At 33.9% G+C, this 13,249-nt stretch overlaps 2 protein-coding genes across 2 annotated transcripts; both read right to left on the reverse strand.

Moving 5' to 3' along the window:
• Nucleotides 1–385: 385 nt before the first annotated feature.
• Nucleotides 386–1,636, reverse strand: LOC110695086. Its single transcript, XM_021872293.1, has 2 exons — nucleotides 1,082–1,636; nucleotides 386–967 (listed from the first exon to the last, which is right to left on the reverse strand). The coding sequence occupies exons 1-2, from the start codon at nucleotides 1,634–1,636 to the stop codon at nucleotides 386–388; spliced, it is 1,137 nt and encodes a 378-aa protein (XP_021727985.1).
• A 6,770-nt stretch (nucleotides 1,637–8,406) lies between these two features.
• LOC110694521 (WAT1-related protein At3g18200-like) lies at nucleotides 8,407–12,590 on the reverse strand. The gene is made up of 7 exons (XM_021871709.1): nucleotides 12,268–12,590; nucleotides 12,063–12,125; nucleotides 11,850–11,966; nucleotides 11,275–11,536; nucleotides 10,857–11,015; nucleotides 10,624–10,775; nucleotides 8,407–8,917 (listed from the first exon to the last, which is right to left on the reverse strand). Exons 1-7 carry the CDS (start codon nucleotides 12,459–12,461, stop codon nucleotides 8,749–8,751), a joined length of 1,116 nt encoding a protein of 371 aa, XP_021727401.1. The 5' UTR covers nucleotides 12,462–12,590; the 3' UTR covers nucleotides 8,407–8,748.
• Between the last annotated feature and the right edge of the window lie 659 nt (nucleotides 12,591–13,249).

The raw sequence follows: 13,249 nt of genomic DNA on the forward strand, positions 1-13,249 counted from the left end.
GTAACTGTAGAGATGCACTGAGAGATCCATTGGATCCAAACTGAAGGAAAGCCATAAGCTTGAAGCACTTTAAGTAAGAAAGGCCAACTGATCCTATCGTAAGCCTTTGACATATCAAGTTTCATAGCTGCAAAATGGGAAATGTGACTCCTAGAGTTGATAAAGTGTAATAGTTCTTGAGACATAAAGGTGTTATCTTCCATATATCTCCCCGGGATGAAATCATGTTGAAAATCCGAGATCAAGTGAGGAAGGATCGGCTTTAGACGTGAAACAAGACATTTAGCGATACACTTGTAAATGGTGTTGCAGAGACTAATCGGTTGAAATTGGGAGGCCAGTTCCGGAGTATCCAATTTAGGAATCATAACTAGAAGAGTCGAATTTAATTCCTGAAGAAGAAAACCCGTGGAAAAAAGTGTTGAACACTCTTGGTCACTGTATAGCCAACTGTATCCCAATTTGACTGAAAAAATTCAAATATACAACCATCAGGCCCTGGAGAATTTGAACCTTTTAAGTCAAAAATAGCCTCACGGATTTCTGCATCCGAAAAAGGCAAGCTTAGAGTGTCACTTTGAGAGGGAGAGAGAGACGGGAAATGAATTTGCCTAAGAAGCAAATCGATGTGATCCTCTTGAGCAGGATCAATAACTGGATTGAACACATCCTTCAAGGAATTTACAATGAGATTAGACACATGAAAATGTCCCTCTACCCACAAATTATCTTCTCGTCGAAGAGTGATAATCTCATTCTTTGTTTTCCTTGATTTAACCTTATTGAAAAGGCGCTTAGACGGGATATCACCTTCCTTTATCCAATCACATTTCATTCGTTGTCGCCAATAATGGAATTCCAGTTTGCACTTTGGGATGAAAGAGTTGACAAGGTCAAGATAGGTGCGAGCATCATTAAGGGAGGAGACATTTTCCCCAAGAGCATGTAATTCAGTGGAAATCTCCCTCTAATTTATGCCCCATAATTTTTGATGATTAAGGCACCATTTATGAAGCAAACTCCTAATTTTCCGTAATTTTCGGACTAAGCAAAAGAGATAAGAGCCATAAACATTAGCCACCTTCCATTCCGTGTCAATGATGGATTTCACTTCCGGAAACCCCAAACACCAAAGTTCAAGTTGATACGGCCGAGTGGAAAGAATGACATTCGGATCCGTGTCATAGAGAATAGCCGCATGATCAGAAACCTGAATAGGTTCATGGACAATACGTCCATTAGGAAATTCCTCAAACCAGTCCGGGGTATCATAACCTCTATCCAATCTTTCCAAAATCAAATCCGACCCAAGTCTATTATTAGTCCCAGTAAACCTCGGACCTGAAAAAGGAACATCAATGACTTCATTACTGAATCTCCAATCAATAAAATCATCTACTCCTCTTATCGAAGTGTTTCCCCCCAATTTATCCTCTAAAAATTCTAATTGGTTAAAATCACCAAGCAAAAGACATTTAGGATAATTTTGGATAATAAAGGAAAGATCAAGCCAAACTAAATTCCTATCTTCAAGAGACGGGGCACCGTAAACAAAAGCTACATACTTGATTTCAGCATTAGGTTCGACAATTTTACAAAGGATGACATTTGAAGAGGAGAAAATACAAGTCACCATCGAGCTAGACCAAAAAAAACCATAAGACCTCCCCTAGTACCTATATCATCAACTCCAAAAGAGGTAGAAGGACAAAACAAATCAAGTAAAGGTCTAGCTACATCAACATCTACTTTAGTTTCCGATAAAAATAAAAACATAGGTTTCTTTGATGTAACAAGCCACACAAGATAAGGACGTGTAGGGGCGTGTGGATCGTTGAGACCCCTACAATTCCAAGAAATACACTTCATAAATCCGTCGGGTACTGAACCGATGCAGCAACCTCATCTTAAGAGTCCAAAAAGGGGCAAACTAATTGTTGATTAGTTTCCCAATCCATTCCCACAGTAGTATTGATTCTGTTGGAAGTAAAAGGACCAAGCCTCAATTTTTTCATAGCAGTAGAACCTGTCGAATCCAAGGAAGAAGAAGGAGAAGGCGATTTTCGTTTTTTTGCACGGTCTAAGATGTCATCATCAACATGTAAACCCCAATGACGTGCCATATCCTCATCGGTTATAGCCTTTGAGACAAAACTCCGGTTCCTAGTCACACCACCACGCCAAAAAGCAAAGGCCCCTTTCTTAGACCACCTGTTGAGAGTGGCAAGGCGGTTTATTTCACCCCATTTTAGATCTGTGAAGCTTCCCCGAATGTTATTTCCTCCATCAGATTGAATACCCTGTTCAGAATCAATAAGTTTCTCAGAGTCAGAGCTAATGATATGAATTTGCCTTGAATTAGGCCCAGGAGAATTAAATAATTCATCAAAATTGATTGGAGCCATCGGAGATGCCGACGACTTCGGAGGATCGAACTCAGTCAGAGGTAAGTTCGGTAATCCTCCACCAAACACCGACGGAGAATAAGGGAGAAAAGGAGGGTTCAAAGCCCTGGGATAGGGATGAACACGCGATCCAGAGAATCTCAGCGAACGGGCTAATTGGCGGCCTGCCTAAATAAAACAATCAGCAACATTAGTAATAGCATTATCATCAGAAGGAGAAATAGGAGCAACCGTAGGTTCCGACATCAGATTTAAGAGTTGAAAGAAGGGTTGAGGGAGGCTTGTTGGTGGCGGCGCCGCGATTGAGAGATCCGGCAGAGAAGCAGCCCCTGTCACACCTCTCCTTATGTAAAAGAGAGTAGGCCGAGAAGAGGATTCACCAACTTCAAAATTCGAAGTTTTAGGAGGGGAAATGGTGTAGTTACCCACCAATCCAGAAGCAGAGACAGTTGGTGGAGGGCCCCTGTGAGATAATTGAGCAAGCTCCATAGAAAATTGCTGAGAGTGACCCACTAAAGATGGAGAATCCCTTGTAGAGACATTCACAGCAGCAGAAGCACATTTCATAGAAGAATTAAGAGAAAGGTTAGGATTTACCACTCTAGCAAGTTCATTAGAGATGCAAGGAGAATCTTTCTCGCTAAGGCGAGCAAAAGGAAAGAATTGGGCATAAGGGTCTTTACCCAATCCCAGACGCGTCCCTGGAGGGCTAAACGCCCTTGAGATAGTGCCCCCACCGTGGTCAGAGGAGTCGGACAGGTTATCAGAACCTGTAAAATAGTCACCAGAGCCACCGCTGCCACCAGAGTTGTCACTAGAGTCCTTGGAGTCCGAGTTGGCATCTCCTCCGAGGTTTCGATCTTCCATTGGAATGTCCTCTGGTTCTTCAGGACGAACCAAGTTTACCTCAGGGTCTCTGTATTTGCCCTTTTTTGGAGGCCCTCGAATAAAATTCGAGTAATAATTGTGCTCTCGAGGTCCATAAATGACCCTCATGCCTTGTCGTTCTAGCGTTCCAACACGACTTTTCATCCTTCGAGTTGCAACAGCTCGATTAATACAACATTTCTTCTCTGAATGCCTTGCAAAACCACATTTTTTGCAAAAACGAAAAATCCCCTCATAGCGAAAGTGAACCCAGATTATCCGGTCACCTTCAAGGGGAATAAAACAACCAGGAATAAGCGGTTGAGAGAGGTCAACCACCATTTTCACATGTAAGTCAGCAGAAGGAGGTAAACCTTGACCATTAAATTCAAATTCTTGAATATGACTATTAGTTGAGACGATTAATACTAGAGGGGGAGTGAATTGTATCGAGTTCCTAATAGCTACTTTTGCGGAATAATAAAAAAATGCATATAGGAACTTGCAAGGACACACAGATTTTACGAGGAAACCTTCTAGTGCCCAACTGGAAGTAAAACCTCGACCACACCTTAGAGATTTCAAACATACACCTCTTCACTATAATAGGGAAAACACCAAGTTACAACCTATTAAACACAGAACTTTGTTCACAAGTTCCACACTTTCTACTCGATAGGACCCTATCCTACCCAATCTAAGTACCACACTTAGACTCACTCGTACTGCCAAAGTACAGAACTCTCAGCTTCACACTAGAAACTTACACAACCTGTATGCGATGTAAAAAGATAACAAACTCACCCAATAACCCAAACAATACAAATGTATGACACCTAGTATATGATAGGCAAGCTATGCACGAAATCCGAAACTAATATGACAAGTTAGAAGCTTGGTAAACTTACTCAATTAATGCTCAGTTATTTCTCCACGCATAAACTCACAAAACCTTAAACCATTTCGATCTCTACTATTTATACAAGTAGAACTTGTATAGCAAGTAGGTTTTCTAAAAGATAAATAAGTTAACTTAACTTATCTTTAAAAGACGGTTTTATGAAAATCATATTTGAAGAAAATCTTTTCCGGAATATAAGATAGAAAGATATTGTTAAAAAGAATCATATCTTTTAACAAACCTATTTTAAGAAATAAAACTTTTAGAAAATCTTTTCAAAAATCTATCTTTTATATTTTCCTTAATAATTTATTTACCAAGCAAAATTTCCACGCTTCTAACAAATCTCGTGCATTAACCTTCTTAACATATTAACAATAATCTAGAAGATAAAAACCTTTGCTATATTAAATTGCTGCGCCGCGCCTCTGTACAGGTAGGTTACTTGGACTCCACGTAGACTAAGTTCCTTCAGGGACCTTAGCTTGGTGACTTCAAGTTCTTGTTAGGGAACTCAGTTCTTGTTAGAGAACTTAGTTCTTGTTAGAGAACTCTTCTTCTTTTCTGTTTAACTTTTTGTATAAAGATCTCTTCATATCTTCTTAGTTCCAGTTACTTCTTCCATCACCACGATCAACTTCACCTAAACTAATCAAACACTTGAAAACCTTTATTAGATGAGTTTGCTTTAGTTTAAGTTTATCATCATCAAAACCTTTAAACTTCAACAATGACCAACATGAGATAAAATCTGAGTAGCCCATTCACGAGTGAGATAAAGAAAGGGAAGACCATGAATTCTTACCCAGATAGAAGAAGAATCAAAATTAATTAATTGAGGACTAAAGGAGCGATGGTACCTTCGGAGATTGATAATTCGCCCATTAAAAATTGCAGATTGAAGACGAATTATCCTTGTAAGATCCGAAGCATTGTAGCATTCAAAGAGGTAGAAATTCCCTGACTTATGCACCTTGATATAGCTCCTCCTCCTCCATCATTGATTCACAATATGCTGAATATATGACACTGAAGGAGGATAAGGCCCAATAAAAGATCCAATAGTAGATTGGTTGTAATTGATTGGACCCGTACAACTAAAATTTTCAGGGGGGGATGGTAAAACACCCATTCGAAGACAATCATCTGAGTTTGAGTCACCTCGGTGATTAGGATGATGGTAAGGAGGGATACTAGTCATAATTGAGAGAATAGAGAAGAAGAGAAAGGGAGATGAAGAGTTTGATGAAGAACAACAAGAACAGAGGTCCCTATTTATAATAATCTGAAGGGGTTTAAGATAGAATTGCATGCAAGCCAAGTGGCAAAAATGAAGTTTGAATGGGTTAACTTGTAGGAATTAATACAATGATTAAGGGGATTTGCTGACAGAAGAATGAGAATAGAAGAGTGAAGACACAGATCAATCACAAATGGTTGTTCAAAAAAACAAGGAGAAGCTGAAGAGATTTGCAATTCAGAGTTCTGACAGAAGAGAAGAACAAGCAGGCTATTGGTTGCATGCAGCAGAACAAAACAAGTTTGAATTCAATATTGAATTGAAGAACGAGAAACCCACCTTCTAGTGAGAGAAGCTCTCAGTTAGAGAGAGAATGAGTTATATCTCATATTCCAAATATAAATTGTAGGTGTAAAATAAAAAAGGAAACTAGATATGCAATTTGGGAAAAAAAATTAAACATCAATTAACCTATACTAAAAGCAAACTTAAAATGACACTTGTCATGATGTCATTAACAATTTTCCCGCTTTTTTTTCTTTCCTGTTTTTTTTTTATTTTTTTTTTTGCCAAACGTTAATGACTTCCATTTTATAACCAACCATAATACTTATTTCTATTTTGATAACATAATTAATCTAATCATACTCAATTAATTATTTTTTTTTTTACATATTTTATATATACTAGGTGTCTTTTAGTTACAAATAACTAACATATATATTAAAAAAAAGGAATTAAAATTTGTCATATCTAAGATTATTATAATATTATCAATTTTTTCCTCCAACTTTTATTATTTTACAATATAATTTATTTTAATTAAAAACAGAAAAATCAGTTTTGGTAGCAAACTTTGTATAAATCTTATAATTATACATAATGTTTATAAGAACAACTAAACAAAATCATTTTATTATATTATACTCCCTCCGTTTTTTATAAGCTAGAGTTGAATTTGCACATTTATCGATACACAACTTTGACCATCAATATCTTTAATTAGATATTAAAAAATTATAATTTTTTTTAATAAAAGAAGACATTATGACAAATCCAACTATATGATCATATTTATATACTGTATATTGGTAAAAAAAGTCAACGATGACATGAATATATAGTGTTAAATTCCAACTCTTGATTAAAATATAAAAAAAGAGAGAGAGGAAAAGTGAGTACATAACATACATTGAAAAATTAAATATAATTACGTACTCTATGCATTTATGCAATGCGATGATTAAAATTAAAATAAAACCCCCTACTACTCACTAAATATATATTTTAAAAAAGTTGATTACGGAATACTAATTATTCTAAAGTAATATAAAATCAACTAAATTTTATATTATGCCAGTCAAAATGTGTCAACAAAATAAAAACAAATGTATATGAATTTGTACACGGGCAATAACCTAAGCTAATATTTTCATTTTCTTATATAACACTTATACTCCCTCCGTTTTTAAATACTTGCTCCACTTTCCTTTTCAGGCCGTTTTTAAATACTTGCTCCATTTCCTTTTTTAGAAACTTTTAACAATATTAAATTCAATTTTCATACTTAGTGGACCCAACATAGTACTCTCTCTTCTCCTATTCTTCCACTCCTTTTGCTTTTTACATTTTTTATTTTCTCAACTACCCCATTACCTCCATATTTTATTACTTTCTCTAATTCCTCCTAAAACTCCGTGCATGGAGAAATGGAGCAAATATTTAAAAACGGAGGGAGTAGTTTCTAAAATTCTATTTCTACTCCCTCCGTTACATATTACTCGTAACAAAGGGGTATTATTTATGACGACAAATAATATCCCTTTGTTGCGAGTAATATCTAACGGAGGGGGTATATTATTTTTATGAAATTCAATTCAATAACTTTTACGCACACATTTGGTATTTGTATATATTAAAATTCAAGTTATTTTGTTACAAATATGTTTTTTGGATAAATTGTTGTTGAATTAACAACATTCTTTATAATTTTTGTTGTAAAGTTTAATTATGGTCGTGCATGATACGGGACTTAACATAGTTTCACAAATAACGGAGAATTAAAAGTTATCTTCCTATACTTTTATTAATTAATACAGTAGCATTTTTTTAACAATGTTAATACTTAACATTATGTTTAACATTTGTGCACAAGTGCGCAACATACTCAACAACCTATGCTGTATTAATTTATGAATCATAATACCTACTCCCTCCTTTTTTAAATACTTGCTCCATTTCTCCATACGAGGAGTTTTAGGAGAAATTGGAGAAAGTAATAAAATATGGAGGTAGTGGAGTAGTTGAGAAAATAAAAAATTGTACAAACAAAAGTAATGGAAGAATAGAAGGATAAAGAGTATTATATTGGGTCCACCAAGTGTGAGAAATGAATTAAATATTGTAAAAACTTTCTAAAAAAGGAAATGGAGCAAGTATTTAAAAACGGCAGAAAAAGGAAAGTGGAGCAAGTATTTAAAAACGGAGGGAGTATTTGACAAAATGAATAAAATGATGATAAAAAAAAATTTCTTAAAGAAAAAAATTAATCAAAGCGGTAACCCGGTATAACGCCCGGACCACACACTAATTATCGATAAAATTCATGATTTTGCTTTAGCTTGTTCACCAACAATTCATGAACATATTTGTTCTCCTACTCACTACCTTTAATTTCCTTCCTAGATTCCCTCTCACTTTTCTTTTGCAAAAGCTATTAGAACATGTCAAATAAAGTTAAAACTCACGGCTTGTTCATATTTACTAAAGTGAGCTGAATTGAACTGATTGAAGCTGAATTAAACTGAAATGAACAGAATAGAGCTGAAATGAATATTTTTTGAGAGAAGGAAATTAGAAGCTGAATTAAACTAAACTGGTTGAAGCTGAATTGAAATTAAGGTGAAGTGAAAAGACCCTCAATGAGTTTCAAAAGCAACACTGTTCTATTGACTATTGTACGCAAAATATTCTAACACATCATTTTACACATATATGATCATTTTTTGATTCGTATAATAATTCCACAATGCACCAATAGTTTGGGTGGGAAATACATCAATCAATAATTTTAATGATTGGCATCGAAATTAAATGTTGGTTCAATTAATCAACGCAATCAAAGTTTCTAATAAACTAATACTAGTGCAAGAATATACAATTGAGGGGGTTAAACTCTCTAATTAAAAACCTTAAATTTGGAGGCTCAAAGGCCTCCACCACAACCATATAGACAAGAAAACATGATTTACATTTGTATTTGCTGTCATGCTTAAGTTCTCTTTCATTTTCTTTAGTAACTGTATATTTTATTAATCATCATCAACTTGCTGATTTCAAGGGATGTCAGATGTAGCTGAATCTTCTCGTGCTTCTTCTTTGTTGTCTATAAGGTGTTTTGTCAATTGATCATCTTCTGTTTCTTGGTTTACCTTGTTGTATTCATTTGATTTACCCCATAATACCATGTAAAGGCCTATTGTTATGATTATTGCTCCTAATATCCTGCATTAGATAAAAATAATACAGTAGAATTTATTAAACATACGACGAGAAGGAAACAAGCATGGGGTATGAGCGTATGACTCAAGTAACAAAGACATATGATGGGTCGATATCGCTATTTAGATCGTGGATTAAAGTGTATAATGCTCATTGTGCACGAAAACATAATATAATTGTGTAAAAGAACCTGAAGTATGTTTAATATATTCAGGGGCGGAGCCATGTAGGAACAAGGGGGGACGGTTGTCCCCCCATTTTTCCAAAAAAAAATTTAATTTATGTTAGCTTAAATAAATGCTGTAAATAAGAATAAATACCTTACATGTATACCTTATATAACAAAGACAACATTTGGTCTGGTGGTTGATGGGCTTGAGTAAAGCTTGTATTTCTCTTTGATCCTAGGTTCGATTCTTTACCCGATCATTTTTTTTGTTTCTTTTTGCTATTTTTGGACTTTATTTTTATTTCATTTTATAGTTTATACAAAGTGCTCCTATTTAACTTCTTTTTCTTGTTTTTGGATTTTGCCATTTTTTTTTACTGGTTTTTAAATTTCATTATATAGTATGTAATTTATATATACAAAGTATTATAAGTCTTCAAACCTCTAATTACTCTCATTTAACTGTTTAATCAAGTATCGCCTTGTTGATAGTGATTACTAATGTGTTATTAAACTATTTGTAATGAACACATGTCTCCGTATTTTTTTTATCTCTCTAATTATGTGTGCCTAAATTCTATTTTTTTTATAGCTTGTTTGGAACTAAGTTTCCAATTTTATTTTTAGTCAAAGAAAGTTTATTTATTTATTATTATTTTTTTTTTTAAAATGTAACCCAAATCCCTTTACATCTACTATCAATTTGTGTAAATGCTTATCATTTGATAAATCATATTTATCGATTATTAAGGATTACATACCTTAAAATTGGGGTTTACCAGCATAAAAAAAAAAATTTTGGTTAATAAATTTCTTAATATGCAATTAATTTTTTAACAACTCCTCTTTCACCATATAAGAATAATTGTCATATCTCATAAGCGATTTCAAATATATATTAAACAATTTATGTGATCAATTTCTTTTTTCTTATAATTATTGTCGATTATTAAACATCTAAAAATTGTCCCCCCGGATTACAAATCCTGGCTCCGCCACTGAATATATTTGTAGATATTGATAGAGTATAAAACATATTTCTGGGGCTCAACCATCAGTTTAAGCTTTTGGTTGAGGCCCAGAAATATGTTTTATACTCTATCATATTCCTAATAAATAGAAAAATATTTTTCATATTCTTTCGACATTGTAAAATGTTGTTTTACATATGCACCTATATTTTTTGGTGCACAATGCTCATTGTGCATTCTTGTGCATAGTTAAAAACTTATTATAACATACAATTTTTTTTTGAAAAGTTTATTTATACTCCTATTTTCTAAAGTGTCATATAATTAAATTTATGACCGCAATTTCTAAGGTTACTTAGATTAAAAGATGAAAAATTTTATGGGGAGTTGACCAAAATTACAAAACTACTCTATCAAAGGAAAATTTACACTTCAAAAAAAGGAGTGAAAAGAAAATTTGCAAAATTGAGTTTATATAATTTGTTATGAGTGGTCGGAAAAATCTGAAAATAATATTGAAATAATCAAGCATAAGTGCATAACACATTATTCTTAAAAGAATGACTTACCCTCCAGAGTAGAGTTGATCACCAAGAAAGAGAGCAGCCATAATAGCAACTAATATTGTTTGTACAGGTTGGAATACAGCTACACATACAGGGCCTCCTTTATGAATGCACCATGTCTGTAGGGAAATCACCACGCCAGATGCAATGATCCCCTGCACATTTTATTTGATAATACATGTAAGAATCAGGTGAGCTTATTTTTGTACAAATAAAACTAGGCAAGAATTACTTACCGCATACAGAATGGTTAAAACCTCCTCTCCTGATGCAATTTTCCAGTGCTCGATATCCGTCTCTGCGAAGGCTGCAATAGCCAGGAATTGTACTAATCCGAAGAAGCATGTGTATGATGTAAGGGATAATTTTGCAGGGTACTTCTTCATCACTGATGCCTGAAAAATAAATTCATTTTGATCAGTTATATTTCTAATTTTCTGTTCTGGTTGCAACCACTTTAACAAATTCTGTAACATTTTCTGGTTGTATACAAGACCTACTGATTTTTCTATATTGGGGTTAGAACTGATAATATAATTCAGAACACAAAAATATGCAACTATGAACTGTCAACTGATGGGCGAGAAAATGATAGAAATTCATGTTTGTGAATTCAATTTAAATAGTATCACCACCAAAACTTTACCAGCTAACCTGATAAACCATCCAACCAGCCCATGAGAAGCAATGTCCGAGAAGGAAAATGCAGCCCCAAGTAAAGTTCTGCGTCGTAATAGGAGATACTACTGCCATATCTCCATTTTCCGCCAAAAGATTAATCCCTTGAGATTGCTCAGCAAGGTGCAGCAAAGGAAAGCCTTTGTACAAAGTTATGATGGTTGCTCCACCAACACTTGCAATCGTTCCCACAACTTTTGCTAATCCGTGTCTCCTGAATATGTTCACTTCTTCTAGTCTACAAAATTATACACATTATAAGAAATACAATCAATTTCTGAAGTAGACTCACGATACCAAGAGACCAAATAAAACATAGTATTGTCAAAGTGTGTATGATGACTGAAACTTTAACTGGTTTTGTGTAAGACTTGTCTTTTAACTCATGATCAAGAGGTCAATAACGAGTGTTGTTAAGTACTTCCATAAAATTCCAATGACAATCGCCTTAAAAGCTTACTAAAAATACGTAAAACAGTCCTCATTAACTGTTTTTATTGAGGGCATATAATTTGAAGCCAAGAAGAACTGCTGTAAGGCCAGTTAATTACCTTAAAAAATTGGCCAAAACAAACGTAATTGCAGGAACAGAATTTTGCATTGCTGATGCGAAAGTAGGAGATGCATAATACAAACCCAAAATATAGAATCCTTGATTTGCAGTGACCCTATTAAACAAAAAGTAACAACGTAAGACTTTCTTTAGACATCTCTGAAAAATAACAGGGATAGAAATTTAAGTGGTACCAGTTCTTACAACATACCCCAGAAGTGCTAGAAAGAAAAATTGCACCAGCAAGGAGAAAGTTAAAGGCGGTCTCTCTTTCCTGCAATACATATGAGGGAAGTGCACGATTCATAACCAATATCCAACACATATTTGTAACGTACATGATTACATGTGTCTATTATACGTACGAGTCAACATAATACAAGTAAGGGACAACAAGAAGCAACACGAATATTTACCTCTCAAGAAAATAGGCAATAGGACCTAATAAGAGCAAAGCAATGATGTTCCTATAAACTGGATATACAACTTTACTAACACCAATGTTCAAAGCAACTCTAGAGACTATGTGATACCCTGCAAAACATAATTGAAGTGCAAGTAATCCCATTAACAACTTCATTTTCTCTGAACATGTACTCAAATTTGCCATTTTTTTTTTGCTAAATTAGCAGCTATATTCTTTCACTTTGTGCTTGAAGCTTATGTTATATTGATCAAGTTACTTATAGAATATTAATGGACCAACTTCTCAATCCGAAAAAAAAAGTATATAATATACATAAATATATAAATAACTTAATAATGAAAAACTAAAATAAAAAATCCCAAATTGACATCATAACATAGCCATCATGCAATGCATACAATATAATTAACTGCAAATTTAGAATATTTTCATGTGCATACTATCTTATGAATTACAACTTACAAATTGATTGGAAGTAAAATATTTTAATAGTTTTTTTTAAAAAGAAGTAAAATAATTTAATAAATAAAAAGTTGTTTTTGTTGATTTGATTTGGCAGTTAATTAGGTTCCTCAAATTCATAGCATGGAATTATTCTCAACTGATTGCATAACAAATTGTCTAAAACATTGAATCTATATTAGGAGACAAAGTTGAACCATGGCATGTTGTACAGGTAGGTCAATTACCAATCATTGTTCAATGTGTAAGGCCCAAATTGATTTCTCCATTACGTACCAACAACAAATTTATGAGTGAGATTTGTACAGTTGACTTCATAAATTATCATAACTTATTGTTATTGATTGTATTTTCGACAATAATTTTTTTAACAAGGTTGTTTATCTGTTTTTCTTTTCTTGAAAATACAACTAATGATATAATTAGCATGTCTTGAATGATATCATATCAGTTTCATCAAGTAATATACTGAAATCCAATGTTGTCCACATATGAGTTGTTCTACATGG

Source organism: Chenopodium quinoa, unplaced genomic scaffold (assembly GCF_001683475.1).
Source record: "Chenopodium quinoa cultivar QQ74 unplaced genomic scaffold, ASM168347v1, whole genome shotgun sequence".
Classification (NCBI taxonomy): Eukaryota; Viridiplantae; Streptophyta; class Magnoliopsida; order Caryophyllales; family Amaranthaceae; genus Chenopodium; species Chenopodium quinoa.

Bases quoted from the DNA above. Each gene is read 5' to 3' on its own strand.
- LOC110695086 (XM_021872293.1), bottom strand. From the start codon at position 1,636: ATGGTGACTTGTATTTTCTCCTCTTCAAATGTCATCCTTTGTAAAATT. The intron at 968-1,081 runs GTGGCTAATGTT...GGCATAAATTAG, and splicing joins TCATTGACACGGAATGGAAG to AGGGAGATTTCCACTGAATT.
- LOC110694521 (XM_021871709.1), bottom strand. From the start codon at position 12,461: ATGGCAAATTTGAGTACATGTTCAGAGAAAATGAAGTTGTTAATGGGA. The intron at 11,537-11,849 runs GTAATTAACTGG...ATAATTTTGTAG, and splicing joins GTTTTGGCCAATTTTTTAAG to ACTAGAAGAAGTGAACATAT. The intron at 8,918-10,623 runs GTAAGTCATTCT...TATCTAATGCAG, and splicing joins GATCAACTCTACTCTGGAGG to GATATTAGGAGCAATAATCA.